At 52.8% G+C, this 26,869-nt stretch overlaps 1 protein-coding gene across 4 annotated transcripts; it reads left to right on the forward strand.

Annotated features, from left to right (window-relative positions):
* On the forward strand, positions 1 to 26,669 carry Man2b2 (mannosidase alpha class 2B member 2). Of its 4 annotated transcripts, XM_075943745.1 has the most exons (19): positions 3 to 201; positions 836 to 982; positions 2,962 to 3,067; positions 6,475 to 6,647; positions 8,377 to 8,492; positions 11,031 to 11,208; positions 12,028 to 12,226; positions 13,968 to 14,158; positions 15,146 to 15,287; positions 16,464 to 16,597; positions 17,236 to 17,510; positions 18,263 to 18,454; positions 18,860 to 19,112; positions 19,477 to 19,587; positions 19,667 to 19,880; positions 23,121 to 23,237; positions 24,350 to 24,462; positions 25,533 to 25,650; positions 26,404 to 26,669. In XM_075943745.1, exons 1-19 carry the CDS (start codon positions 64 to 66, stop codon positions 26,496 to 26,498), a joined length of 3,012 nt encoding a protein of 1,003 aa, XP_075799860.1. In that variant the 5' UTR covers positions 3 to 63; the 3' UTR covers positions 26,499 to 26,669. The 4 variants fall into 4 exon arrangements, with proteins under 4 accessions (XP_075799861.1, XP_075799860.1, XP_075799862.1 ...); XM_075943746.1 differs by lacking the exons at positions 23,121 to 23,237; positions 24,350 to 24,462; positions 25,533 to 25,650; positions 26,404 to 26,669 and adding an exon at positions 21,163 to 21,275 and having other exon boundaries at positions 1 to 201; XM_075943747.1 differs by lacking the exons at positions 3 to 201; positions 836 to 982; positions 2,962 to 3,067; positions 6,475 to 6,647 and adding an exon at positions 8,145 to 8,279.
* The last annotated feature ends 200 nt before the right edge of the window (positions 26,670 to 26,869 follow it).

Consider the following 26,869-nt stretch of genomic DNA (forward strand, 5'->3'; position numbering starts at 1 on the left):
GGACCCGGAAGTGGGCCGTTCCGCGCGGGACAGCCGCCCGGGCAGCGTCCCGCCTGCCCAGCCATGGGGCCGCTGCGCTGGCTGCCGCTGCTCTGCCAGCTGCTGCTGCTGCGGCCGCTAGCGGCCCACTCGGCCGGCCCCATCCAGGCCTTCGTGGTGCCCCACAGTCACATGGACGTGGGCTGGGTCTACACGGTCCAGGTAAGAGGCGGGCGCTCCTGAGCCCCTTGCACAGTCGCTGCCTCCTGCAGGGGACGCACGGCTCAACCGGGAAGCGGGGCGGCCTGGGCTTCAGCCTCCACCCTGGGTCCCTGCTTTCTGAGCCGCAGCCTCGGTCTGGCTGGCCACTTCCTGCCTTGGAGTCCTGGTATCACGTCTTATTGGATGGTCCCTGCAAAAGTCAGGGCAGGGGAGTGTGTCCCCAAAGTGTGGGTTGACAGGTAACCAATCTCGGGAGTAGACCTGGGGTAGCATAAGGTAGGGCTGACTTCCAAGCAGGTGAGTGTCAGCTGACTACTGGGAAGTGGGCTGGCCCTCTGTGGTGCTGACACAGGGGCTAGCTAGTTCAGCTTCCTCTACACACCACCACCCAGCCAGATAAGTTTGGCGCTGGTTCTGTAACCTCGTGGTTCTTTCTGTTCAGAACCTTGGACAGGGCGGCGTTTTCCGTCTTTTGCCTCAGTTTCCCCATCTGTAAAAAGAGAGTGGTTACTCCTAGCCTGGATGTACTGGGGGTTGTTAGGTACCAGGACACTTGGTCTCTGGATCTTCTCTTTGGTCCTTTGAGCTCACCACCACCTCAGCCTCTCTGGAGCTGTTGTGATGGCCTCCTCAGGAAAGCATGCGGGCCTATGCAGCCAATGTCTACACTACTGTGGTGGAAGAATTGATCCGCAGGCAGCACCGGCGCTTCATCGCTGTGGAGCAAGAGTTCTTCCGGCTGTGGTGGGATGGTGTGGCCTCTGAGAAGCAGAAACACCAGGTAAGGTAATGAATGACAGGGAGGGCAAGCTATGGGTTCCCAGGTATCCCAGGTGTCATGTGAAAGTCCCAGCAGGAAACTAGATAGGGAGTTCCGGACATGCCAGCTGTGAAAAAGGGGGGTGGGGGTGGTGGGGGGTGGCTTGTGGTCAGGGCCACTGCCCAGAGAGAGGGTAATGTGATATTTTCTTTTTCTGTCTGTTCTCGGGGAGGAGAAAAATTTCCCACAAGCCAGCACTCCTTCCCAAGAGTCATGGGGGTTGGTGTTGAGTCAACTCCCAGGTGAACCTTGCCCCTCCCCTATTTGCACACACTGACTCTCTCCTGCCCCTCCTGGCTGTGTTTGGGATCCTTGTGGCTCAGGGACAGTTAGTGTCACACAATACCGAAAATCCTGGGCAGGTTTGTGCCTGGTCCTGCCACTGGCATCTGTAAGCCATGGCTTCTTCTTCTATAAAATGAGATAGCTGCCCCACCACCACACACACACACCAGACAGCTCATGCCTAGAATGAGTCTGAGGAAACACCTGGAATAATACTTAGGAACTCTTCGTTTTCTTCCCAGCATTCACCTTTCTTTTGCTTTCCGTTCTTACCTCTGTTCTTTTCTTTTCTTTGAGACAGCACTGACTGTCCTAGAACTCTCTCTGTAGCCCAGACTGACCTTGAACTCGCAGATATCTGCCTGCTTCTGCCTCCCAAGTGCTGGGATTAAAGGCGTGCGCCACCACTGCCTGCCTGCATTCCCCTTTCTGAACAACCACTGCTTGTGAGCTTAGAAGACCAAGCAGGCTTAACGGAAGTCTTCTAAATCTTACTGGGGCTGGACTGGGGGTCTCATCAAGTCTGTCAAGTCATGCATGGAACATAATCTCATGTTTGAGGGTCCTTGCTATACCAGGTATGGGGATTGTCATATAGACTTGTGGAGGTGGTCTGGTACCAGCCTCAAGGATTTACAGATTATGAATAAACAGGTGTGGTGTTGAAACAGGGGTCTTGGACTTTAGAGCCTTCCTCTTCCGATAGGGTCTGTCTTCAATCCTCTGTGAGGGGCGTGGCTTTTGGGTAAAACCCTCTGTAGGAATCTACTAGTGTGGTTCCCTGGAGGCCAGGATTTTGTCTGCTGTGTCCAGTGCAGAATCCCCAGTAGCTGGACAGCTCCCCATATGTACTGGGTGGTTTGGGTAAGTCACCTCAGTACACAAGCCAAAAACATCATAAAAATAGCCTGGCAGCCCACCGCCCACCCTCATGCCCATGATTTTTCTCTATTTATCCCTGCATTCATTTATTTGACATACCTTCATCAGCAAGACCACACTGAAACCAGGACAACAGGCCCGTCTCCCTCTAAGTTGTCAGACCCCAAAGAAGACAGGCTGAGGAGCCTTTCCCTGAACGAAAGAATCAGAATGAAAAACGACCGCTTACAGTGACAGATGGCCCCTGGTTGAATGGGTGTTCCAGGAGAGGAAACTGGTGGGACACTTGGAGATTCACGTGCAGTGTGGACATTGCACAATACAGTCTGAGCATTCTGTTTCCTGATTGGCATGATAACACTAGGGTTAGCATCACCCCCATTCCTCTGAGGCACACACGAAAGTGCTCAGAGTAAACCAGGCTGCAGCTGACTCACCGTAAGTGCTTCAGACAAATAGAGAAAGGGTATAGACACAGAAGTATTTCGGTAGAAGGGTCCAAAGCTGTTGCCACCGAGGGGCTCTGGGGAGGAGTATGAGGAAGCATTTTGCTCTGCTCTTGCAGGTTTTTTTAAAGTCTCAAGTTACTGAAAATTAAAAACACATTTATGGTTACAGACAATGGATCTGGGTCTCAGATATGTACTTCTGGGTGTTGAGGACAGGGACAGTGTTCTGATTTTGTGGAGTGAGCCAGGGTGGGCGTTTCATGAAAGCCCCTGAGAAATGCTTGGTACCCATGACCTGACTGTCTTCTGCCTGCCTGTGCCCAGGTCCGCCAGCTCCTGGATGAAGGACGCCTGGAGTTTGTGCTCGGAGGCCAGGTCATGCATGACGAGGCTGTGACCCACTTGGACGACCAGATCCTACAGCTTACAGGTTTGGCTGCTGTACTGTCTTCTTTTATCATTGCTGATAAGTAGCTGAGAAAACCAGTTAAGCCATTTGCTTGGCCTACAGTTTTTGAGTTCAGCCTACAGTCCCTGACTCTGTTGACTGTGGGCCTGTGGACAACAGGACCGTGTTGATGAGGACACTGTTGATTTCATGGTGGACAGGAAGGAACCAGAGACAAAGGGGACCTGCCCTGTGACCTACATTCTCCAGTCAGACCCTGCATCCTGAAATCTCCAATCCTTCTACATGGGGCTCAAGCCCCTGGGAGATGAGTCTAAAGGGCAGTGGTTCTCAGCCTGTGGGTCGCACATCAGATGCATGTATTATGATTCATAACAGTAACAAAGTTACAATAATGAAGTAGCAATGAAATAATCTTATGGTTGGGGGTCCCCACAGCATGAGGAACTCTAGTAAAGCATTAGAAAGGCTGAAAACCACTGCTGTAGAGGACATTTCCTACTCAAGCCGTAACTGACACTCTCCGGGTCACGCAGAGGCCTGGAGTAGGTAGAAGTGTTTGTCTGGCCTCCATGCCCTGAGTTCTGCCTGCTTCTCTGAACAGAGTGCTTGGGCAAAGGGAAACAGTGAGGGTAGACCTGAGCAGGGAGTCCAGAGTCAGGTGACCTAGGACCATCATGGCCCCATGGACCTTGGCTTCAGGAAAGGGATATATCACCAAACCCAAGTTTCTTCCTTGAGAGATTAGTTTGTTATGATGTTAATACCTGCCTCTTGAGAGAATTCAGTTGGGATAATTCAGATGAAGTACTTTAATCAGAATATATAGTTCCCTAATGAATGCCCAGGGAACCATCACCGATATGACTGCCATCATCACTACCGTCCTTCCTCCAACATTATCATCAGCACCGTCCCTACCACTACTGTCTCCACCACTACCGCCATCACCTTTATCACTACCACCACCATCACTACCACCACCATCACCACCACCACCAGCACCACCACCACCATCACTACCACCACCACCATCACTACCACCACCACCATCACTATCACCAGCACCACCACCACCATCACTACCACCAGCACCACTATCACCATCACCACTATCACCACCATCACCATCACCACCACCACCACCACCACCCTTATCACCATCACCACTATCACCACCACCACCATCACCACCACCATCACTACCACCAGCACCACTATCACCAGCACCACCACCATCACTACCACCACCACCACCACCACCACCACCATCACCATCACCACCACCACCATCACCATCACCACCACCACCACCACCATCACCATCACCACCATCTCGCCACCGTTCCCACTGGCAGGCCATCACTACCCCTAGTTATAACCACACCGTTGTGTCCCTTCTCCCTGCTGTCACCTCCAGTTGCGGTGATGTACTTGGCTCACACAGTCCTCACGGAGACTGAGATGCTCTGGGACTCTTAGTCTCATTCTGCACATGTGAAAACTGAGGCTCCAGGACTTAACCACTGACATGCTCAGTGGTTAAGAACAGTTGCTATTCTTATAGAGGATCTGGGTTCAGTTCCTAGACTCCACACCAGGAAGCTCACACTGTCTGTAACTCCAGCTCCAGGGCACCCAGTGCCTCTTCTAGTCTCTGTGGACACCTGCACTCACGTACACTTATCCACCTAGATACACATATTTTTTTTTGTAAAATAAACCTTAAAAATAGAGTTGTAAAAACTGAGACCCAGTGAATGAAATGACTCTGCAAGGGCCGATAGCCAGTACTAGACACGGGGCCCTGAGACAACTGCAAGTTCCGTGATCTCTGCACTCTGGCATGGGTCCAGCCGCCCTGGGAAAGCACAGAGGGATACCACAATGTACTGTAAAGGTCTTAGCACATTTCTTGTCTCCCTTTTGAAATAAGGGAGGAGATCTTCACTTGAGGCCCACCAAGCTTATTAACCCATGTATTATCGACTGTCTTCATAATCCATGCTGCTGGAAGATAAACTTTAGCACATTAGAGCCGTAGGGTTGATTTGAACAAGCTGCACCAGGCAATCCAGGGCAACATTGATGGGATTGAAGGGAGGCACGGGACGATTCCTTGGTGGCTCCTGACTGAGTGTGCTTCCTCTTCTTGTTGTTTGCACAGAGCTGAGTTTTGGGTTGCACATGTGTATTCCCTGGGCCGTGGAAAAGTCACGGCCTCATGACTTAGCCATCGTTGGTTGAGCTGGCTCTGTAGTCCTGTCAACTAGAAGATGAAATGTCTTGTAGAAGGCAGTTAGCACGCCTCTGACTCAGACTCACAGCGCCCTTCACCACAGACTGGCACTGTGCCCTGAGCAGTGAGGGCTCTGCCAGTATGGGAGCAGCCTAGGGAGTTTACCTGGCCCCAGCATGCTGCCATTGACCATACAGCCCCGTGCTCCATCTGCCCTGTTTCCTGCACATGCCAGCCTGTCCTGCTGGGAGAACAGTGCTAGTCCATGCCATTTGCCTGACCCTTACCTGCTCTTCACAGCTGACCCACCAGACCACAAGCATCCTCCATCCCTTTTGCCCTTCCTGATCATCCTTGTTCTCTGTGCCTTGACCTTGCTTATGGCTTACTACTCCACTTCCAACTCCTGGCACTACCTGGGTGTCAGTCAGAGTCCCAGGCCTAGGGGGTCACTGAGTCCTTGTATAACACTCTTGCCTTGCAGACTACAAACCCATTGGGTAGCACTTGGGACAAGGTTTGGGAGAGATAGTCAGTGGTTCATTCAACACATTGAGTTTCTTCTCCTATAACTCTGAACCTAGTGACTGTTCCATTGTAGTGGCTTCTGGATGATGTCTGAGTAGACAAATGGCTGGATGAGTCTGGCCCAGAGTGCTTTGCTCTGTGACAAAACTACCCCCAAACTTAGCAACATCCAACAGCAAGCATTTAGTATGCCCACTTTCTGGATGGGGAGCTCCAGGTCCCTTGGAGTTGCCCTCAGGGTGTCAGGCCTGGCTACATCATTGGAGACAGGAAGTTCATTTACCTAGTCCTGAGGGAAATGAGTCAGAGTCAGACATATAAGGTTTCTCTTACAGGAGGTCCCTAATGCCACCAGATCGATAGAGACATCTAGGATACTGTTGCTGGGGGCTGGGAAGTTATGTTTCAGTTTTGCAAGATTGAAGGTTCTGGAACTGAATGGTGGCATGTACGAATGTGCTGAAGCCCAGGAACTGTCCATCTGGAGACTGTTGGTGAATTGAATTCAGTGTGTTCCATTAAGAGTTAAGATCAAAGCCCTGCTCTGCTGCCCTCCTGACCTGCTCAGCCTCCGAACTGACATGGTACCCAGAGAGCCAGGGTGACTGTGGTGGGAAAGGCCACCCTGGCCAGCCCAGCTCTGTGGTCACTGTCTTTGCAGAAGGACATGGCTTTCTTTATGAGACATTTGGGATCCGGCCACAGTTCTCCTGGCATGTGGACCCCTTCGGTGCATCGGCGACAACCCCAACCCTGTTTGCCCTGGCAGGCTTCAACGCCCATCTCATCTCCCGGATTGATTACAACCTCAAGGATGCCATGCAGGAAGCCCAGGTACATCCCACGCCTTCCCTGCTGTCCCTCTTCCCGCCTTCCTGCTCTTCACTGGGCAAAGGCCTCCGGGCCTTTCCGCCCTTTAGCTGGGCCTGGGCTAGCTCCTTCCTAGGGCTATCCATGGTGGTTGGAGCTAAGCTGCTTTCTGGAAATATGGATGAAGGCCTAGAGGGACAGGCAGAGAGCTCAGCTGGGGACATCACACACAAGCAGTTACAGTGGGTTGACTCGGGGCTAGGAAGGGCCGGGCCTGGTGTCAGCTGCATTCAACCAGCACCCCCATCAACCCTGGACCTGCTTGGGAGGTGGGGTGTCAGTTGCACCTGAGTCTTGAGCAGCAACCCTGTACCCTCAAACCTCTAGAGGCTGTAGGTGCTGGGTCAATGTGCATGTGGAGTCATGGGGAAGGGCAGGCTGCTGTCCTAATGGCTGGGCTTGGGGTCTGCCCTAGCTTCTCTCCTTGGCATGCAGGTGGCCATTTTCTCCTCACATCCCCGCTGTGGTGTGCTCTGTCTATGCCCCCACCCCATACTTTTCTTTAAACAGCCTTTCTTCTCCCTTTATCTCCTCTCCTTCCCCCTCTTTCCCCTCTTCCCCACTGCCTTCCCCTCCTCACCTCTCTTCCCTTTCCCCTCCCTATTCTTTCCCCTGGTCTGGTCTGTTCTACTGGCGCTAGAAGATCACAGCTGGGACCACCTTGCAATGCTCAGCAAATGCTCGGCTACTGGGTTCCGCCCACCCCTTTCCATCCGGACACCAGTCTTTCTGTGTTAAGATCCTTCTTCCTTTTAAGATCTATTTTATTTTTAATTACACGTGAGTGTACCTGTGTGGGGATTATGTGTAGAAAGGTCAGAGGAGTTACAGGAACTGGAGTTAGAGGCAGTTGTTACTGCCTGACATAGCTGCTGGGAATCGAATTCCAGTCCCTGAAAGAGCAGCATCTGCTTGTAACCATAGAGTCATCTCTCCAGCCCCAGTTAGGAGCCTTCTGATGGCCTCATGCTGACCCAGCCACTCCATTGTGCTAACAGAGAAAGCGTATTTGTGCAGGGCATGGGCAGAGTTACCCTACCTTACAGCGGGGAGAGCAAGGCTCCAGAGAGAAAAGGAGGGAAAAGTGTCCCATGCAGGATTACCCAGGGAGCAGTGGGAGAGCTGGCCACTAAAGTTACACACGGTAGCTGTGGGATGCAGGAACACTCGGTTGTCACCCATAAAGCACAGGCACTGAACCTGACTTCACAGACGTTGTGGGTGGCTCTAGAGTCTTCAGTGTAGCTTCCCCCTGTTTTTTACTCGGAAACCAGGTCATAGATGGGCCTGAGAGCTTGTCCAGGGTCCCCAAGCAGTGCTGAGCGGAACCCCAAGCCTATCTTATGCCATCTGGACTGGACTGCACAGTAGTGACCTCTCCGTGGCTGTGGGTATTCAAGCAGAACAGAATGAGCTCCTCTGAGGCCTGGCCTGGTGGAGCTGGCACTAAGGAGCAGGTAATGGGGGGACATGTACAGCTCCAGAAGGCTGATCTCACAGCTACAGGTAGCCCTGGTAGTGCCTGCCTGAGAGAACCTTACAGAGGAGGTGACAGAAGGGAGCCTTGTCCCTGGGCCTCTGAGACAGACTGAAGGTGTAAGCATGTCATGGAGGTGCAAGGGGGTGGAGGGAAGAGAACCAGGGCACCAGTAAGCGTGACCCTTGCCCCTCTGCGGTTCTCCCTGGCTCGCAGGGTCTGCAGTTCGTGTGGCGTGGGTCCCCATCCTTGTTGGAGCAGCAGGAGATCTTCACTCACACCATGGACCACTATAGCTACTGTACCCCCTCACACATCTCCTTCTCTAACAGGTAGGTACCCCTGTCTGCAGCTGCCCTGCCTGTCTGTGATGTCTGCTCCTGGGAACAACTGTGCAGACCCTGAACTCTGTGGATCAGAAGCAGCTTTTTAGCAGTGTCCCCTCACGAGGTTTCCCAAGTCCAAGCCTCACAAGCATGAGGGTGCTGACAGGACCCCACTTTACTACTGCAAAAGCCAAGGGGGTTGACATCTCAGTAAGAAGAGATGGCTCCCAAAGTGCTATACCTAACATTGTCCCCTGGCTTCCACATGCATGCACACACAGGTGTGTGCACATTTGCACACACACATATACAGGATGAAGGTTTTTTTAAAAAAATATTTATTTTTATGCATGAGTTTATGCGCAGCATGTGTGTGCAGAGGCCAGAAGAAGGTGTTGGATCTCACTCCCCACCGCCTACCCCAGAACTGGAGTTACCGGCAGTTGTGAGCTTCCCAGTGTGGGTGCTGAAAGCCAAACCTGGGTTCTCTGACAGAGCAGCTCTCGGCTGCTGAGCCCCCTCTCCTGCCCCAAGGATGAGGTTTTGGTATAACACTCCAGGGGCATTGCACTTGATCTTAGTGGGACCCTGACTGCTCCAGGCCTCAGCCGTCCTCATCTGCAAGGTGAGAAAGTTGAGCCAGCCGATATCCAGGAACCCCAGCACCGGGCCTCCTTTTCACAGTTCCCTTCACAGTGCTGCAGCACCTCTTCACCCTCCAGCTCTCCTTCCTGCTTCCTTGTGATTGTCCCTTGCCACAGTGACCAGCCGGCTCCCTGCCTCTGTCTGTCTGGCCCGAAGAATGAGCTGAGTTCCAGGGAAAGGCACTGGGCCAGGGGTGATGAGGGATTTCTCAGATGTGGGGACATTGTGGCTGGCCTGGCTTTGTGCGGTCAGCTAGAAAGTCAGTTGTTAGCCCAAGGTCCTTGCCCCTCTTGGGTCACCATGTACAGGTGTTGGGAACGGAAAGGGGCAGGACCACAGCACAGAAATACCACGCTGTCTCACGGAATCAACTGTCAGGCGCCCTGTGCTGAGGAGATTCCCTGCCCTGACAACAGACAGCCTGGGCTCTGAAGTCTGACAGGTCCAGGTTCAGACCCTAGTTCTGTCCCGTGCACCTGCAGATCCTCATGTGAGCTGCTCGCCGCCTGGGAGTGGAAAGTAAGCAGAGAGGAGACGGGAACTTGCCACTCACCAGGCTGCTCTGCCAGGCACGGTGCCTAGTTTTTATTGCCATAAATTGTTTCTGTTACTCCTCCCATTGCCTCATTGCTTACCAAGGAGAGACAGGGCTTGACAAAGGTGGCCTGGCCCTTTGGCTGGTGGCCCGGGATCTCATGACTGCCACCTAGTGCTGCACGACATGAACAGAGGTGGCACTTCCTGAACTCCAGAGCCTGGAGACCAGGAGAACCTGTTAGAGATAACCCTGTTGCTATAGAAACCTCTGATGTTTGCTCTCGCCAGATTTCGGGGTTGGTCTTGAGAGAGGATTTTTTTTAATATTTTATTTATTTATTATGCATACAATATTCTGTCTGTGTGTATGTCTGCAGGCCAGAAGAGGGCACCAGACCTCATTACAGATTTTTGTGAGCCACCATGTGGTTGCCGGGAATTGAACTCAGGACCTTTGGGAGAGCAGGCAATGCTCTTAACCACTGAGCCATCTCTCCAGCCCGGATTTTTTTTTTAATTGTTTGATTGCTTGGGTGATTCTGGTTTGGTGTGTGTGTGTGTTTTGTGTGTTTCAGATTCATTATTTTCATCTTATGTGTCTGGGATGTTTTCCCTGCATCTATGTGTATGCACTAGTACCTGCAAAGGCCAAAAGAGGACACTGAATCCCCGAAATTGGAGTCACAGGTGTTTGTGAGTCTCCATGTAGGTGCTGGGAACCGAACTTAGGTCCTCTGCAGGAGCTGTCTCGGGACTACGAAGCCATGTTTTGTACTACTGAAAAGCCCCAGGTTTTTGTTTTCCTGATGCAGTTTCCCTCTGTAGCCCAGGCTAGCCTTGAGCTTGTGTAAGCCTTTCTCTTCTGACCTGGTGAGCGCCAGGGTCACAGATATGAGCCATCACCTCAGCTTTAATTTTTATTTAATTGCAATACAATTTTTTTATCTTAACTCCTGATATCTGGGGCAGTTTTGTACCCAAGATGAATCTTTACCCTGGCCTCAGGCAAGCAAGGTGATGGCCTACAGGAGATAGGGCACAGGTGACCGTCGTCCAATCCCCATTGGATTATTGTGGTGGGGAAGACAAGGCAGTTCATTCAATCCCCATTCGTGGTGGGGAAGACAAGGCAGTTCATTCAATCCCCATTCGTGGTGGGGAAGACAAGGCAGTTCATTCAATCTCCATTCGTGGTGGGGAAGACAAGGCAGTTCATTCACTCCCCATTCGTGGGGGGGAAGACAAGGCAGCTGGCTCCCTGTGGCCCTGAAGCAATATTTGCGCGTCTGATCCTGCTGGCAAACCACACTCAGCTGAAGCCTCTGCTTCAGTCTCTCCTGCTGGGCCTCTATCCTCCCTCAGGTCTGGATTTTACTGGAATGGTGTAGCCGTCTTCCCGGAGCCACCCCCAGATGGCGTGTATCCCAACATGAGTGAGCCTGTCACCCCAACCAACATCCACCTCTACGCTGAAGCCCTGGTGGCCAATGTTAAACAGAGGGCCGCGTGGTTCCGGACTCCCCATGTCCTCTGGCCCTGGGTATGGCATGCTCCACTTGGGTGTCCTTCATTGCAGCCTGGGTGTGGCCCTATGGCAGGAGCAGCCTGCAGGGAGGCAGACTCTAATCTAGCCTACCTCCACCTGGTTCTCAATGCTCCCTCCTGCCCTGCAGACCCCTTGGCCACACCCACCATTCCACCCTGCCCTGCTGCCCCTCCAGGCTGATAGGTAACCTCCCAGCCATAGTGGCCTCTATTCCCACCACTCATATTGTTTGGGACCAAAAGCCAGACTGACCTGCTCTGCTCTACCTGCTTCAGGTTGCTCCTCTGTGCTACAGGTTTACAGTGCTACCTGCCATGAGGCCCAGGAATACCCGTCATCATCACTAACCTTTATTAAGGCACCAATTGCTCTGTGGGGTATTTGTCTCATCCATCTAACTGGCACCTATAGACCCAAGAGGAAGGCATTTCTTAAATTCATTTTGCAACAGGGTGAGGATCTGAGGCCCAGAGAGATTAAAGAATTGTCCTGAAGCCACACAGCTACTTAGCAGAGCAAATAGAAAGGAATGGCATTCTCTATGGACCTGGTGACCCACAGCCTGCCTTCCTAATCCATTGCTGCTTGTGGTCAGGATGCGTGAGTCAGGTCTACGCAATAGTGATCACATTATCACAATTAGTCCTAGAGATGGTTACTTAGGGAAGGCCTGACCGCTCCAGGAGTGTTTCTGGTGTCCTTGTTGGCCAAGGAGGGTGGGTGGGCTGCGGGAACGGCAGTGATAAGGCTTCTTGTCTGGGCAAGGCCTCCGAAGGCTCTTAGAGATTCAGGCCACTGCTCTGTGTGCTGCAGGGATGTGACAAGCAGTTTTTCAATGCCTCGGTGCAGTTTGACAACATGGACCCCCTGCTGGAGTACGTCAATAATCGCACAGCCCAGTACGGCGTCTCAGTGCGGTACGCCACACTGAGAGATTACTTCCAAGCCCTGCATGCCTTCAACATGACCTGGGCCACCCATGACCACCGTGACTTCCTTCCCTATTCTTCAGGTATGAGCCTCAGGAGTCGGAGGGGCAACTTGGTATCCAGAATAGAGCTCTTCTTTCTAGCTCAGCGTGGGCTTGGGGGCAGAGGGGTGCCAGGCTGATTCCCACCTGTTCCTCCCACCTCAACACCTGTCCAGTCGCAGGGCCCCCTCCTGGGAGTGCCCTTCTGCCCACTCTTCTATATGCTCCTCCCCTGGGCAGACCCTGCTCGCACTGATGACAGGTAGTCCAGTGCCTCCCCTGGGTCTCAGCAACGACACTTTCTTCTTGCTCTATTCTGCATTGTCATTGCGAGGGATGTCATCTGTTTCCTACCTGTGTCCTCAGGCCTGGCCTGAGCAGGCTTCAGCACTCAGCCTCTGGTCCCAGGTTGGATGAAGTCTGGGACCCATCTAGCCTCACAGGAAGGACACTGATAATGCCGTTGGGTCCATGTGACCATCAAGAGCAGTGGCCATGATTTCACCCCTGCTTTCCATGCTCCATGATACAGTGAAGGCACCCAGCTTCAATACCACCAAGCCAGTGTGCCCCTCCTGCTGGCAGCTACCGCAAACAGGCCCATCTCCTCTGTCTAGCTTCAGCAGAGCCAGGGCATGTAGAGAGTACCTTGCCCACTCCATGGCCAGGGCCCTGCCTCAGAACAATGGCAGGGTAATTTTTTTGTGTGTGTCTTTGTTGTGGGGCTGGGGTACAACTCAGTGGTAGAGCACTTGTCTAGCATATAGAAGGTGTAAGTGCCATCCCTAATGCTAAAAACAAAACTCAAATCTCTTTGCTGCATAAGTCACCACCTGTGAGGGGCCCTATGGCCCTGCTATGCCTTTGCCCAGATGGAGAAGCCCAGGCAACATGAGTAGGGTGCTGATTGGCACACTTGAGCAGGACCACTCAGGGACCAGAGCACAGTCACACACAAGTAAAGGAATAGGAGAGGAGACTCCTGTGAAGGTTCCTTCCCTTTTCCCTATTCCCTCCCTTCCCAAGACTCTGCACACACAGCCTGGGTTGCCCTGCCCCCTTGACTTTGCTGCTATAACTCTTGGGCCCCTTATACTACACAGTTTGCAGACATGGAGGGGATGGGGGCAGGAATGTGGGCACAGCCACAACAAAAGCGGAATGGTATGTGTTTTGTGAGAATAGTTAGAGTCCAAGTGGGAGAGGTCTCACGTGGGCATCATTAGGGTTGTGGGAGTGGGTATGTGATGTGTACCTGGCTGAGTCGAGGTGGCCTGGTACATACAGAAGTCAGTGTGTGAGTGGTGCCAGGCTTACAGCTTGGGCAAGAGAGTTGCTGTGAATCCCTAGCCTTCTGCCCACTCTCTTTGCTGGTGCTATTTGACTACCCACCTGTGGCCTTTCCTTGGGGCCCTGTGACCACTCAGCTGGAGTCTGGTCCTGGTCCTGGGAAAGACTAGGAAATAGAGGAAACTAGACCTGGAAGAGACAAGAAAACAAAAATCACAAGAGTCTGCCTGAGACCTACCTTCTAAAAGGTGGCTGCCTCTGCTCTGGTTGCAGTGCCTACCTTGTCCCCAGTCTGCCCAGCCTAGCCTGATGTTCCCATCAAGCCTCAGATCCTGCCTAGAAACCCTAGGTCCTGGTCTCTCTGGGTGAGCACAGATCTTGGTGCATGCTTCCCTAGGTGACCAGGCAGCCCTAGCACCCTTCGCTGTTCCCAGGTCCACACTCAGCACCGTGGGCTAGATGCTCAGCCTCACTGCGTGTACTTACCTCCCAGAACCACAGCAGGCCTGGACTGGCTTCTACACATCCCGCAGCACCCTGAAGGGGTTAGCAAGGCAAGCCAGTAGCATGCTGTACGCTGGGGAGTCCATGTTCACACGCTACATGTGGCCAGAGCCCCATGGGACCGTGGACCCTACGTGGGCCCTGCAGCAGCTCCAACAGCTTCGCTGGGCTGTGTCTGAGGTAAAGTCCCTGGAAGGCCTCAGCGAGACTGGGTCCTCTCAGGTGTGGTATGTGTCTCCCCATGACTAGCGGCTCCACTGTACGGAGAGAAAACTGCAGTCCCCTCTGGTCTCAAGGCTGGTACAGTGTACAGCTGGGCCACAGCTGGACCCAAGGTCTCGAGGCACAAAGGGAGTAGCTTTCTTAAGCTTCAGTGCTGACTTTACGAAGAATGGAGAGTAGAATAGCATTGGTATCCTGCACGGATCCAAATCTCAGCCCAGCCTATGGCCTCAGGCTCAGGACTTTCCCTCTCTGGGCCCCAGTTCTTATCTGTACACTCACCCCACAGGATGGTGTGGCGATGGAATGACATGGCGGCCATCTCCACCTGCCTCCCTCCCCTGTACTCATGGGGAAGTGGAGACACAAGAAGTCTTGTCATTTGCCACCCCCTCCAGAGTCAGGCAGGCCATTTTTTCCCCACCGTTGGCTGTACAGTTTATTTAAACCAAACATGGTAACACAGAGAGACTGAGGTGGCAGATGCCCAGACTCTGTGGGGTGACAGATGCCAAACAGCTGTATGAATCTCTGGACCCACAAATCAGGCAGGCCATTTTACTGACACCTGGAGGCAAATCTCTGGGAGATGTGCTGGGAAGAAGCAGGTCGGCCTTCCTGGGCGTCGGATCAGTGGAATGTGTGATTTCTGCTGGGGAATCGCAGTCTCTTGCTCTGCAAAAGGGGAGGGTCCCGTTCTCCCTGATGCAGTGGGAGCATCACACCCTACAGTGCACACGTGGGAAAATAACGATGGACGGGGGAAGCTGGGGCTCTGCCAGGAAGACTCAGGCAGGGAAAGCTGGGCCAGTTCTTTAGCCTCTTGCCTCAGTTTCCTGTCTGTAGGATGGGAGGGATGCTTGCCTGCTCCCCTGGTATTCTGGAGAGCAGGTACCTCCCAGGACCAAGTTTGACAGCCTTCTTTCTTGACTCTGATGGCAACAGGTTCAGCACCACGATGCCATCACAGGCACTGAGTCCCCCAAGGTGAGCAACATGTACGTGGAACATCTCAGAATGGGGATTCTGGGCGTACGCAAGCTTATGGCCTCCATTGCCCTGGACAGGCCCCCAGTGTCTGACACAGGTAAGCCAGGCCCCTGCAGGGACACAGTGGCTTTGTCTTGAAAAGAATCTGGGGCCAAGAGTAGTAGCACATACCTATAATCCCAGCATTAGGGAGGCAGAGGCAGGTGGCTCTCTGTAAGTTCGAAGGTTTAGCCTGGTCTTCATACCAAGTTCCAGGATATCCAGAACTGTACAATAGGGAGGCCCTGGGACAGGGGTGGATACCAGACCCTCACATGAGCCTGAGGCCCTGTAATCCCAGTACCATGGAGTGATCCTGCCAGCTGGTTCAGCGCTTTGGACCTCTTTCCTCATCCTGGAATCCAGGATGAACTGCTGGCTCAGCTGGACTGAGCAAGAACTACTAATGAGTTCTGAGAGCTTTCTGAGTCTAGAATGTTCCCCGTGGGCATTTAATGCCTTGCATAGTCTATGAGAGGGAGGCTCACTTTTGAACTGAAGAAACTGAGATTCAGAGGGGCCATGGCTCAGCTCAGACTCACTAGCTAGGGTGAGGAAGAGCCACAGTTCGAACCCACCACACTGTGTTCCACCTACATTCTCTGGCCCAGCCCTGCCTGGTCCCTGCTTTCCCTCTCCAGCCCAGGCAACCGTGGCCCAGCCCCTTTGTCCATCAAGTGTCACATGTGTAGAGTGACCCGTTATACAACATCATGAGCAGCCAGGGACAAGGCCCCAGGTCCATGTCCCACTTTGCCCTGCCCTTCCATCTCTGTGTATGTGACCCAATCCAGCCTGTAGGTTCTGCCCAGGGCTAGCACAGGAGACACAAGTCTGATAGGAGCGACAGTTGGAGAAAGAGAAGAACCTGGGTTGTGGCATCAGCGCTAGGTGGGGCGCTAAGGTGGGCATGAGCACATAGGTAGGCTTCCCCGAGCAGGGAGTAGGTCGAAAAGAACCAGAGTGGATAGGTAGAGGGGGCAGCAAGGCCCAGGAGGGAGTTTGGAGACTGAGCAGTGTGTTCAAGAATCACCGCCTAAGAGATGGGACAGAAAGGGAGGCAGACCCACATCACAACAGCCTCCTGTGCTGACTGGGGCACTCAGAGCCTTGGAGTCATGCTTAACCCCCCAGGGGCTCTGGAAGGCCAGGTCTTGCCTACCTCATTTACCCTCTTATCCGGGAGTTCCCGAAAGAATCAGGGGCTCTCAAGTGACACCTGTTCTTTCTGTAGACAAAGGGCCTGTGGGATACTTTGCTTCTGTGTACAACCCACTGGCCTGGAAGATCACCACCATTGTCACCCTGACTGTCGCTTTCCCCAATGTAAGCGTCACCGATGAGTTGGGCCACCCAGTGTCAGCACAGGTATGGGAGAGAAGTTCTGCTGGAGGGAGTTTGCTGTCTGCCACTTGGTAACCTTGTGCATTCTGCCTGTGCAAAGGCTCTGGGCATCTTAAAGAGGCACTTAAAAGAAGATTTATTTGTTTATCTTATAATATACATATAATATATATTTATGTTGTTCTGTCTGCAAGAATGCCTGCAGGCCAGAAGAGGGCACCAAATCTCATTACAGATGGTTGTGAGCCACCATGTGGTGGCTGGGAATTGAACTCAGGACCTCTGGAAAAGCAGCCAGTGCTCTTAACTACTGAGCTATCTCTCCAGCCCTGAAAAAGGAACTTTAGCAGAGATGCCAATGTTGGGGTGGGACCTAGGCTGCGCTCCTGAGACATTCAGTATGGGTCACATAGTCTGCTTTCCACCCTTCCCTCTGCCAGGACGGGGAAGGGCAAGATGTGCGGAGGAGAAGTGAGTGGAAGGAAGGGCCCCAAAGGGTTGTCAGGCCTGGGGGTTGTCTCAGAGAGCAAAACCAAAGCTGGTGAAGATGTCATGGGAAGGACACCACTGCCTGGGCGGATGGTGACCTCCCGTTCTGGGAGTGTGAGGCGGGGCTTATGGGGTGACTGAGAAGACTTCTTTTCCATGCTGCTGGCTTGCAGATTCAGAACTCTACAAAGGACCCTTCGGCCTATGACCTGCTTATCCTGGCCACCATCCCAGGCCTCAGCTACCGGCACTACAAAGTCAGGCGCACCCGTGGGGACCAGGCAGATACCAGGGAACACGCCGCCCCCATGGCCAGCACCCTCAAGTATAGTCTCAAGCTGAGGAACCAGACTAGCCAGGGAGGCAGGTTCCTGGTGCCTGTGACCAACGACTGCTATACTTTGCTGTTCGACCAGGAAACCAACATGTTACATAGTATTCAGGAAAGGTAAGTTGAGGCCAGCTTCCTGAGGGAAGTGTGCTCACCTTCCTGAGGGAAGGACAAGGTGATAGCAAGACCACTTCCTGCTCTTGTGTTCCTTAAGAGGAGAACCTGGGCCACTGCAGCCATCTCATTCCAGAGTCCTGACCCATAGACAAAGGGGGACTAGGGGACCCCATGAGTGGTGCTCATGGGGTCCACTTCTCAACTACAGAAACTGAGTTGCTGTTCCCGAAATAGTTTTGCTGTTTAAACACAAAGGACCTTTAAACCCTTTATTCCCACTCACCGCCCCTCATTTGTCCGTCTGTCTGCTGAGCCAGCCAGCCACTAACCATGCCATGCATCTGTGTATACTTATAACTAGGATTCTACCCACCCATGTTCGTTCACCCATTCACCCACACCTCTGAGGATATGGGGACTTTAAGGCGTGAAGTATCTCTGGCCTGTGCCACAGGGATGGCTCGGGTCGGCAATGACAAAACTCCACTCTTGCGCTCCTGGACCAATAGCAGACTGAATAACAGTCTAGGAATAGTGCTCCCTGATGGCAGCCTGCATGTCACCTCCCTCTTGTGACCTCACCTGACAGTCCTTGGCTATGTGTGGGACCAGAGATTTTCCCTGAAGCATCTGGTAACTTCCTCGGGCTCTTCCAGGGCGTTTTCTTCACCTCTGATCCCCGGCCACAGCCCTGCTGCAGATGAATGATCTTGTTGATGATAACACCAACTGTTCTCCCCTCACCCCTGCAGACAGAGCAACCACACAGTGCTCATGACCCAAGAGTTCCTGGAGTACCACGCCAACGGAAATGTGAAGCAGGGCCCCATTTCAGACAATTACCTGTTTGCGCCAAATGATACCGCTAAGCCTGCCTGGGAAGCAGTGGGGATGGAGATGGTGGTGGGCCAGCTGGCAACGGACATAAGGCAATACTTCTACAGGTGCTTCCCCTGGGTGGGCCCACAGCCCCTGCAAGGTTCAGGAGTAGGTGGGTCACTGCATAGGGGACAGCTGATGTCTGCCTGTCCGTGCACTTGGCCATGACTCTGGCCCGTGGCTAATCAGTGACAACTGGATGAGAGAATGGCTCTCTTCTGCCTGTGGTTCTCAGGTATGCCTGAGCAGTCATTTTGTTGCTACCTGAGTCAAAGCATGGGAGAGGGGCTTTTGTTACTCCACGAATGATCCAGGGCTTGCACAAATCTCCACAGGCTCCCTCTGGGTTACTGTGTCCAGTATTGCCAGTGTCCACCTGCATATAGCTGCCTCCTGGCACCTGGATTCCTGTATGAGGGAAGGAGCCTCAGCCAGGCCCCACAGCAGTCTCTTCTGTGCCCTGTTCCTAGGAATATAACAGACCAGGATTACATCTATGCAATCCACTCTCGTCTGGCCCATGTGCATCCGAGCCCCTCTGGGGAACTGCTCTGCCAACGGATAGAGCAGCAGTACCACGTGGGCCCCCTGGAGCTGAACCGTGAGGCCATCCTGAGGACCAGCAGTGACCTAAACAGCCAGAAGATCCTCTACTCTGACAACAATGGCTACCAGATGCAGCAGAGGCCCTACAAGGCTTTCAAGAGCAACCCTATCGCCCGGGTATGCCCGCAGCAGCTTTGTGCTGCACCCCAGTGTGTTTTTCCTGGCCCTGTTAAGCACCTATTCATAGCAATAGAGGCTTCTTGGGAAAGCTGTTTCAAAGGTCCTGGCCAGCATCCTACCCTGTGGGCTCTGCACCTTGACGACGCCGGTTCTGAGACCTGTCTGTTCCCTTGTTTCCTCTTGGCTTTGTCTGGGGTCATTCTTGATGCCCTGTGTGTTGAGCAGGGGCCTAGAGTCCCGTCAGTCAGGCTACATGGCTGGGAAGCAGCAGACTGGATGCTGTGTCACTGTGTCTAGGGAACAGTTGGTGTCTGCCTGACCCTGTACTGAAGCTGCCACTGGGTGGCACTTGTGTCTGCAGAATTACTACCCCATGGTACAGTCAGCCTTCATCGAAGATGACAAGAGCAGGCTGGTGCTGTTGGCAGAGCGAGCACATGGTGTCTCCAGTCAAGAGAGCGGTCAGGTGGAGGTAAGAGAGGCCTGGTTGCCCTCCCATGGGCCCAACAGCATGGCCAGGGGCACGGAAGGACCTCAGATGATTTCTGCAGGTAATGCTCCATCGGCGGCTGTGGAACAACCTGGCCTGGAACCTGAACTACAACCTAACGCTAAATGACACCTCCGTTGTGCACTCGGAGATCTGGCTTATGCTGGGGTCTAAACCCATCGCTACTGCCCTGCGCCCGCGGAGTGGGGTGGCGCTGCAGCACAGGCCTGTCGTGCTGTTCAGAGAGCTAACTGATGAAGAGGCCCCCATTCACGGTGAGCATCACTGCTACCTAGGATGTGCCCACCCGGGGTGGTGGCCTCTAAGGTTGCTGGGCAGCTTCTGAAGGGCCCTCAGAGTCTGAGTGTTGACAGTGGCTCCCTTAAGCTCACTCTGCTAGTCCGTGCAGAGCTGAGACTCACACCTGTTCCACTCTCTCTCCTCCCTCAGTCCTTCTGCAGCTCCTTCGCTGCTGTCTTTTTCTTTCTTAGCATCACCCTGTTTTTAAGTGTCAGAAGCATGCCATTTAAAGACCGACTGAATCAGAGTGGCTGTCAGTTATTTTTTTCTGCTGTGTAGTACTCCATTGTGTAAATGTACCACATTTTCCTTATCTATTCTTTGGTCGAGGGGCATTTAGGTTTTTTCCAGGCTCTGGCTATGACAAACAAAGCTGCTATGAACATAGTTGAGCACATGTCCTTGTGGTATGAATGAGCATCCTTTGGATATATACCCAAAAGTGGTATTCCTGGGTCTTGAGGAAGGTTGTTTCCCAATTTTCTGAGAAATCGCCACACTGACATCCAAAGGGGCTGTACCAGCTTGCATTCCCACCAGCAATGCAGAAGTGTTCCCTTTTCCCCACAATCTCTTCAGCATAAGTTGTCATCAGTGTTTTTGATCTTGGCCATTCTCACAGGTGTAAGATGGAATCTGAGTTGTTTTGATTTGCATTTCTCTGATGACTAAGGATGTTGAACATTTTAGATTCTGTTGAGAGTTCTCTGTTTAGGTCTGTACTCCATTTTGTTTTTATTGGATTATGTGTTCTTTTGATGACCAATTTTTTGAGTTCTTTGTATATTTTAGAGATCAGACCTTTGTCTGATGTGGGGTTAGTGAAGATCTTTTACCATTCTGTAGGCTGTTGTTTTGTCTTACTGACTGTGTCCTTTGCTTTGCAGAAGCTTTTCAGTATCAGGAGGTCCCATTTATTAATTATTTCTCTCAGTGTCTGTGCTGCTGGGGTTATATTTAGGAAGTGGTCTCCTGTGCCAATGCGTTCAAGTGTACCTCCCACTTTCTCTTCTATAAGGTTCAGTGTGGCTGGCTTTATGTTGAGGTCTTTGATCCATTTGGACTTGAGTTTTGGGCGCGGTGACAGATATGGGCCTATTTTCATTCTTCTACATGCTGACATCCAGTTTTGCTGGGCTGCATTTTTAAAGGGCTCTGCAGCACAGCTTCTGCAGACTCGACGGCCTGGAGAGCAGGTGGCTCTCTGTGCTTCCTACCTGCTCTCAGAAGTCTGCATTAGAATGCTTGGTTTTTCAGGAAGAATCCTTCCCAGGCATCGGGAAGAAGGCAGGCGGCTGACACTCATGCACGAAATGTCTCCTCTGTGTAGTGTGTAAGGTGCAGTGTCTGTCCTGCGGGAGTTCTTGGGCTGACTGGAATGGCTGTGGAGCACTTCTTCAGAGAACATTTGTTTGGAGCATGCTGCCAAGCGCCTGAAACCTTATGTTTGAGAGAGCATGAGTCTCTCTCTCTCTCTCTCTCTCTCTCTCTCTCTCTCTCTCTCTCTCTCTCTCTCTCTCTCTCACCAGGAGTCAGATGCAGAAACAGTCACAGAGTCCTGGTGTTTAAGGCCATCTTGATCTAAACTGTAAGACCTTCTCTTAAAAAGAGAGAGAAAGCCACGTGATGGTGGCACACACCATTAATCCCAGAACTTGGGAGGCAGAGGCAGGTGGATCTCTGAGTTTAAGACCTGTCTGGTCTATAGGGTGAGTTCCAGGACAGCCAGGGTTACACAAAGAAACCCTGTCTCAAAAAAAAAAAAGAAAGAAAGAAAGGAAATAAAGAAAAAATAAATATCTCAATATTAAAAAAATAAAAAGAGAGAAAGAAAAGGGAAGGAGGGGAGGGGGAAGGAACTAGAGGGAGGAGGAGCTGAGGGAGAGGGCAGACCTGTTGTGGGTATCCAGAGAGCAGGTGTTCCTGGCAGGGTTTCCTTCCACTCTGTCCTCACACTGCACCCTGAAGATGGCCATGTGAGGTATGGGCTCCCCCTGGTGGCTAGGATCTTTGATGCAGGTGAAGATTCAGTGTGTCTGAGATCTCTCTCTCTCTCTCTCTCTCTCTCTCTCTCTCTCTCTCTCTCTCTCTCTCTCTCTCTCAAAATGCCTGAGGGCCACAGGAGAATTTACTACAAAGCTGTACTTGAGCTCCTGACCTGGAACCCCACAGGCCATCCCTCTTCTCACCTGAGCTGTCTGCCTCCTCCTCCTCCCCTTTCCCTTCTCCTCCCCCCTTTTCTCTTCACCTTCCTTCCTCCTCCCTCCAGGACAGGGCTAGACAACTCCTTGGCTTCTCCCAGAGAACAGCTGTCTCCCACCATGTAAATCAGATGCCTGTTTCTGTCGAAGAATTCCTGAGATAACCAAGTTAAGAGCAAGGAGGTTTTCTTTTAGCTCACGGGTTCATGGGCTTCACTCTGTGGTTACTTGTCTCTATTGCTTTTTGGCGGCACGGTACGTCATGGTGGGGAATACAGGGCACAAACCTGTTCATCTCTGACAGCTAAAAAGCAAAGAGGGAGAGGAAGGGCCTGGAGTCCCAGTGACCTAACTTCCTCCCAGAAGCCTCACCTTCGAACATTCTACCACCCCAGTAGCCCACAGTCTGGGCACAAAGCTTTTAGCACGTGGGAAACAGAAGATCCAAACCTCACAGCATGCAAAAGGAGCTGAGACTTTGGCTTTCTAGACCGGACTGATCCTATTGGTTCCACTTGAGTCAGGTGACCCGGGCCTAGGCCAGTCCTTGTGACTTGGGTATGATGAGAAGGAGCTGCACCTGCGTCAGCGTGGAAGGAGCGGTCAGAGGGAGACCGATAGGTGGCAAAGACAGGGGCAAGGGACCCTCTGGATTCAGAATAGAAAGCAGGCTTGAGTAGGCTTGTGTGTGGGCGTGAGCAAATGTGCCCCTCTCCGGGGCTTAGTCTCCTCTGGAGTCTGAAGTGGCCAGATGGTAAGTTAACGTCCCTCCACATCTTAAGCTGTGTAAACTCAGCAGCTGGATGTGGAGAGAGCAGCCTGGGGGCAGGACATGCCTGGGGGGCTGGGCAAGGGTAGAACAGGGGCCTGAGACCGGATTGTCAGGATCACTGTGCTGTGGGTTGCACAAGGTCGGGTGGTACAGGACTGGAAGGGGCAGAGGCTCCACGTGGAAAGCTGAGTGTCTAAGGGAATGGTTCTGAAGCCCCTCCTCACTGTCTGTCTGCCTTGCAGGACCCAAGAACCCCCAGGCTGTGGCATTACCCCCCAACCTGCACTTGCAGATCCTCAGCATCCCCGGCTGGAACTACAGCGGGAACCATGCCCAGCAACTGAAGAACCTTCGGGGAGGTGAGGCAGCCCACCAGGGTGACTCCTCCCCTAGTCCGCCAGGTCCCCTGGCCCCCAGCTCAGAACCAGTCACAACACTCTGCAGATAGATGCCGTGCAGCCCCCAGACAGTGGTCAGCATGCTGCCCAGCCCTCAGGGCTGCTTCATGCTGGTGTCTGTGTTAGTCAACCTTTTCATCTCGTGACAGAACACCTGAGAAAATCAACTCAGGCAGACAGAGCTGATTTAGCACACAGCCCTGGAGACTTCAGCCCCTCACAGCAGGCAACATGTGGCAGAGTAGCAGCCCAGTGCATGTGGGGGAGAGAGAGAGAGAGACAGAGACAGAGAGAGAGACAGAGACAGAGAGAGAGAGAGAGAGAGATCTGCATTCTCCACGTTTTCCTCTCCTTTTGTATTCCACATGGGCCTCTATGGGAAGATGGCGGCATTCAGGGTAGGTCTTCCCACCTAGGTTGATCCGCTTGCTCGGAGGACACGGAGAATGTGCTATGCCAATCTCCTAGGTGTCTCTTAATCCAGTCAAGCTGTCAATCAAGATCAACCATCATGCTCCTCTTCCAGACAGTCCTCCTGCAGCCCCTAAGTTTCCACTTACCCGCAGAACTGAGACAGCCTGACTGCCTATCAGGAGTTTCATTGATTCACTCAGAAAATGCCCCTTCAGGGTGCCAGGTCCCCAGTGTCTGGCTCCTTAGATGGTGGTGACAATGAGAAGGGAAGCAGGCATCAGGGGTAACACTCGCTAGGAAGCAACACATCTCTGTGCTCACTTTGTTTGCACAAGCCATGTGGTCACACCCCAGAGAGGGCAGTGAGGAACTGGAGGACTTGTGGACAGGCCCAAAGATGGCCACTATAGGAATGAGGGCGCTCGCTTCAGCCCCTGAATATGTGAGAGGTCCAGGGTCGGCACAGCCCCATTTGGATCCTGCCTCTGCTGCCCGTGAGCCAGGTGACCATGGGCAAATGACCGCTGGTCCGAGTGGCAGCTGCTGTCCCTGCAGGGAGGCTGAGGTGTGGAATGGAGTCTAGACTGTGAAGTGCCGGATCAAGACTGTAGCTTTGAGCTTGCTTGATGGGGTCCTCACTGCCATGTCCATCCCCACAGGCCACCAAAAGAAGCCCCAGGTCAACCTGCAGCGTGTGCTGCTTCGCCTGCACCACCTGTATGAAGCAGGAGAGGACCCAACGCTGTCTCAGCCTGCAACAGTGGACCTCAAGGTAAACCGCCCATGGCTACCCCATCCCAGACCAGTCAGGCCTCCAAGAGCGCTGTACTCCTGGGGAAGCAACTCTGTCTGAAGTCCCATCCCGAGCTACAGCTTCGCCAGAGGACTACTGGGCATGTTCACAGATGAGGCTGGACTCCCAATAGGCCACATCTGGTTCTTCCATGTTTAATTTTGTACCTTTTGAGGGGTAGGACATGTGGCTTACATGTGTGGCTCTATGCATTAGGGAGCAGAGCTCAATGTCAGGGAACCATCCTTTCGTTTCTCTACCTGAAACTCACTCTGTAGACCAGACTGGCCTCGAACTCACAGAAACCCACCTGTCTCTTTGCCTCCCAAGAGCCGGAATTAAAGGCATGCACCACCACAGCCTGGCTGCTCTACCTTTTTTTTTAGACAGGGTCTCCCACTGGACCTGGAGCTCACTAGGTGGCTGAACTAACCATTGAGCTCTAGGGAACCTCTTATCTCTCTGCCCTCATCCCCATCACTGGGGTTACAGATAAAACAGGCATTTTGCCCCCCCACCCCGAGCCACTTCCTCAGTCCATTGCAGAACCTTTCAAATAACATGGAAATCATTTGTGTCATCAGAAAACAGTTCTCCCCGAACTTTCTGGCAAAGGAAACTTAGCATCAGAGAATTGAAGGTCTGTGTCCATATGCACACGTCAGTCAAGCTCCTCCAAACTTCTGGGGCTCAGTTTCCCTACCTGCAAAGCTGGGGAGGTACCAGTTCTTGGCTCTGAAGAGCGCACAGAGGCTTGGGGGCAATGGTGTGGGCACAGTGCCTGCTGTCTCTGCAGGCTTCCAGGCACCTGCCCACCTAGGTGTCTGTCCCCATGTGTTCATCTGGCAGGTCTTCTAGGGAGGCACATACCACCAGCCTTAGTTTCTTTAAACTCTGAACAGGTTGGCAACCTGCCCTTCCAGAGAAAATGAGGCAGTTGTACAGGCACTGAGTCACTGTTGGTGGCCACCCCTCTGTTTGGGTTAAATGAGCTTCATGGATCTGGGACATCAACAGTCTCCACCCCTCCTTTTGATTCTACCCTACAGGTAGCCCTTCAAGGACTAGGGTCCATAGTAGCTGTGGAAGAACGCTCACTCACAGGGACCTGGGACAAGCAGATGCTGCGGCGCTGGCACTGGAGGACAAAGACTGGCCAACTAAGAGGTTTGGGACCCCTGCCAGGCTAGGGAACTACACAGACCTGCCACGTGCTGGGTGGCCTTGTGTGGCTACTTTCCCTCTCTAAATCTGTAGCCTTTGCTACTTATCGGATTAGGTTAACAATAGCTTTGTCTCAGTCCCCTCCTGCCAGGCTCCATGCAGGGTGTGTGCATGTGTGTGTGTGTATGTGTGTATGTGCATGTGTGTATATGTGCATATGTGTGTGCATGTGTGCATATGTGCATGTGTGTGCACGTGTATGTGTGCATATGTGTGTGCGTGTGTGCATGTACATGTGTGTGCGTGTATGTGTGTATGTGCATATGTGTGTGAGTGCGTGTGTGTGTGCATGTACATGTGTTGTGCATGTGTGTGCGTGGGTGTGTCTGTGTAGGAGAGTTGGGGGTATGTCAGTCATGCAGGGAGGGAGCATGCCCATAAAGAGGCTCCCTGCCAAGGCTGGAACCTTGAATAGAACAGTAAGGTAAGGGTAGATTTTTCAGATGGTCCCACTCGGCCCTAGATGTTCAGTGCAGCCCCACAGGGAAAGCAGACTGGTGGGCAGTACACTGCCCTTCAGTGTAGCCCCAGGAAAAGCTAAATGGTAAAGCCCACTTTAACAGGAATCCTAGGAGGAGGGGTGAGCCAAGGGCCATTGCCACGAGGGAGCCATAGCAGACTGTAGAAAGCCGCTGTGGTGCAAGGGGAGTCCAGGAGGAAGAGCCAAACAGACAGACTCTTCCTTGTCCTCCCCAGGCCACCCCACCTCCCTACCCGAGTCACCAGGAGACGCCGTCATCACTGTGTACCCCAAGGAAATCCGGACCTTCTTCATTTACTTCCAGCAGTAACCAACGCAGCTGGGCCAGGACCATGGAACTGAAATCCTTGCCCTGCCCCAGATGAGCCTCAGAGGGAAGAGAAAGCTCCTCACCCAACAGCTGTGTGGCAGAAAGCAGCCGTGTGGGGGCAGGGGTCTCTCATATTTTATTAATAAAAAAGTAAGGTCTGGGCTCTTCCTTCCCATGTTCAAGTCAGCCCTTCCCTCCCTTCTCACATGAGTGACTCCTCCCTCCCTCTCTCCCTCCTTCCCTTCCCCCTTCCTCTGCCTCTCCCTCCCTCCTTCCCTACCCCTCCCTCTCTCCCTCAGTTTTTGAAAAGTTAAGGTGAACGGATTGTGGAAACTGAAAGACAGCAAGGACCAACCACACAGCTCCCGCAG

Source organism: Microtus pennsylvanicus, chromosome 12, assembly GCF_037038515.1.
Source record: "Microtus pennsylvanicus isolate mMicPen1 chromosome 12, mMicPen1.hap1, whole genome shotgun sequence".
NCBI classification, from domain to species: Eukaryota; Metazoa; Chordata; class Mammalia; order Rodentia; family Cricetidae; genus Microtus; species Microtus pennsylvanicus.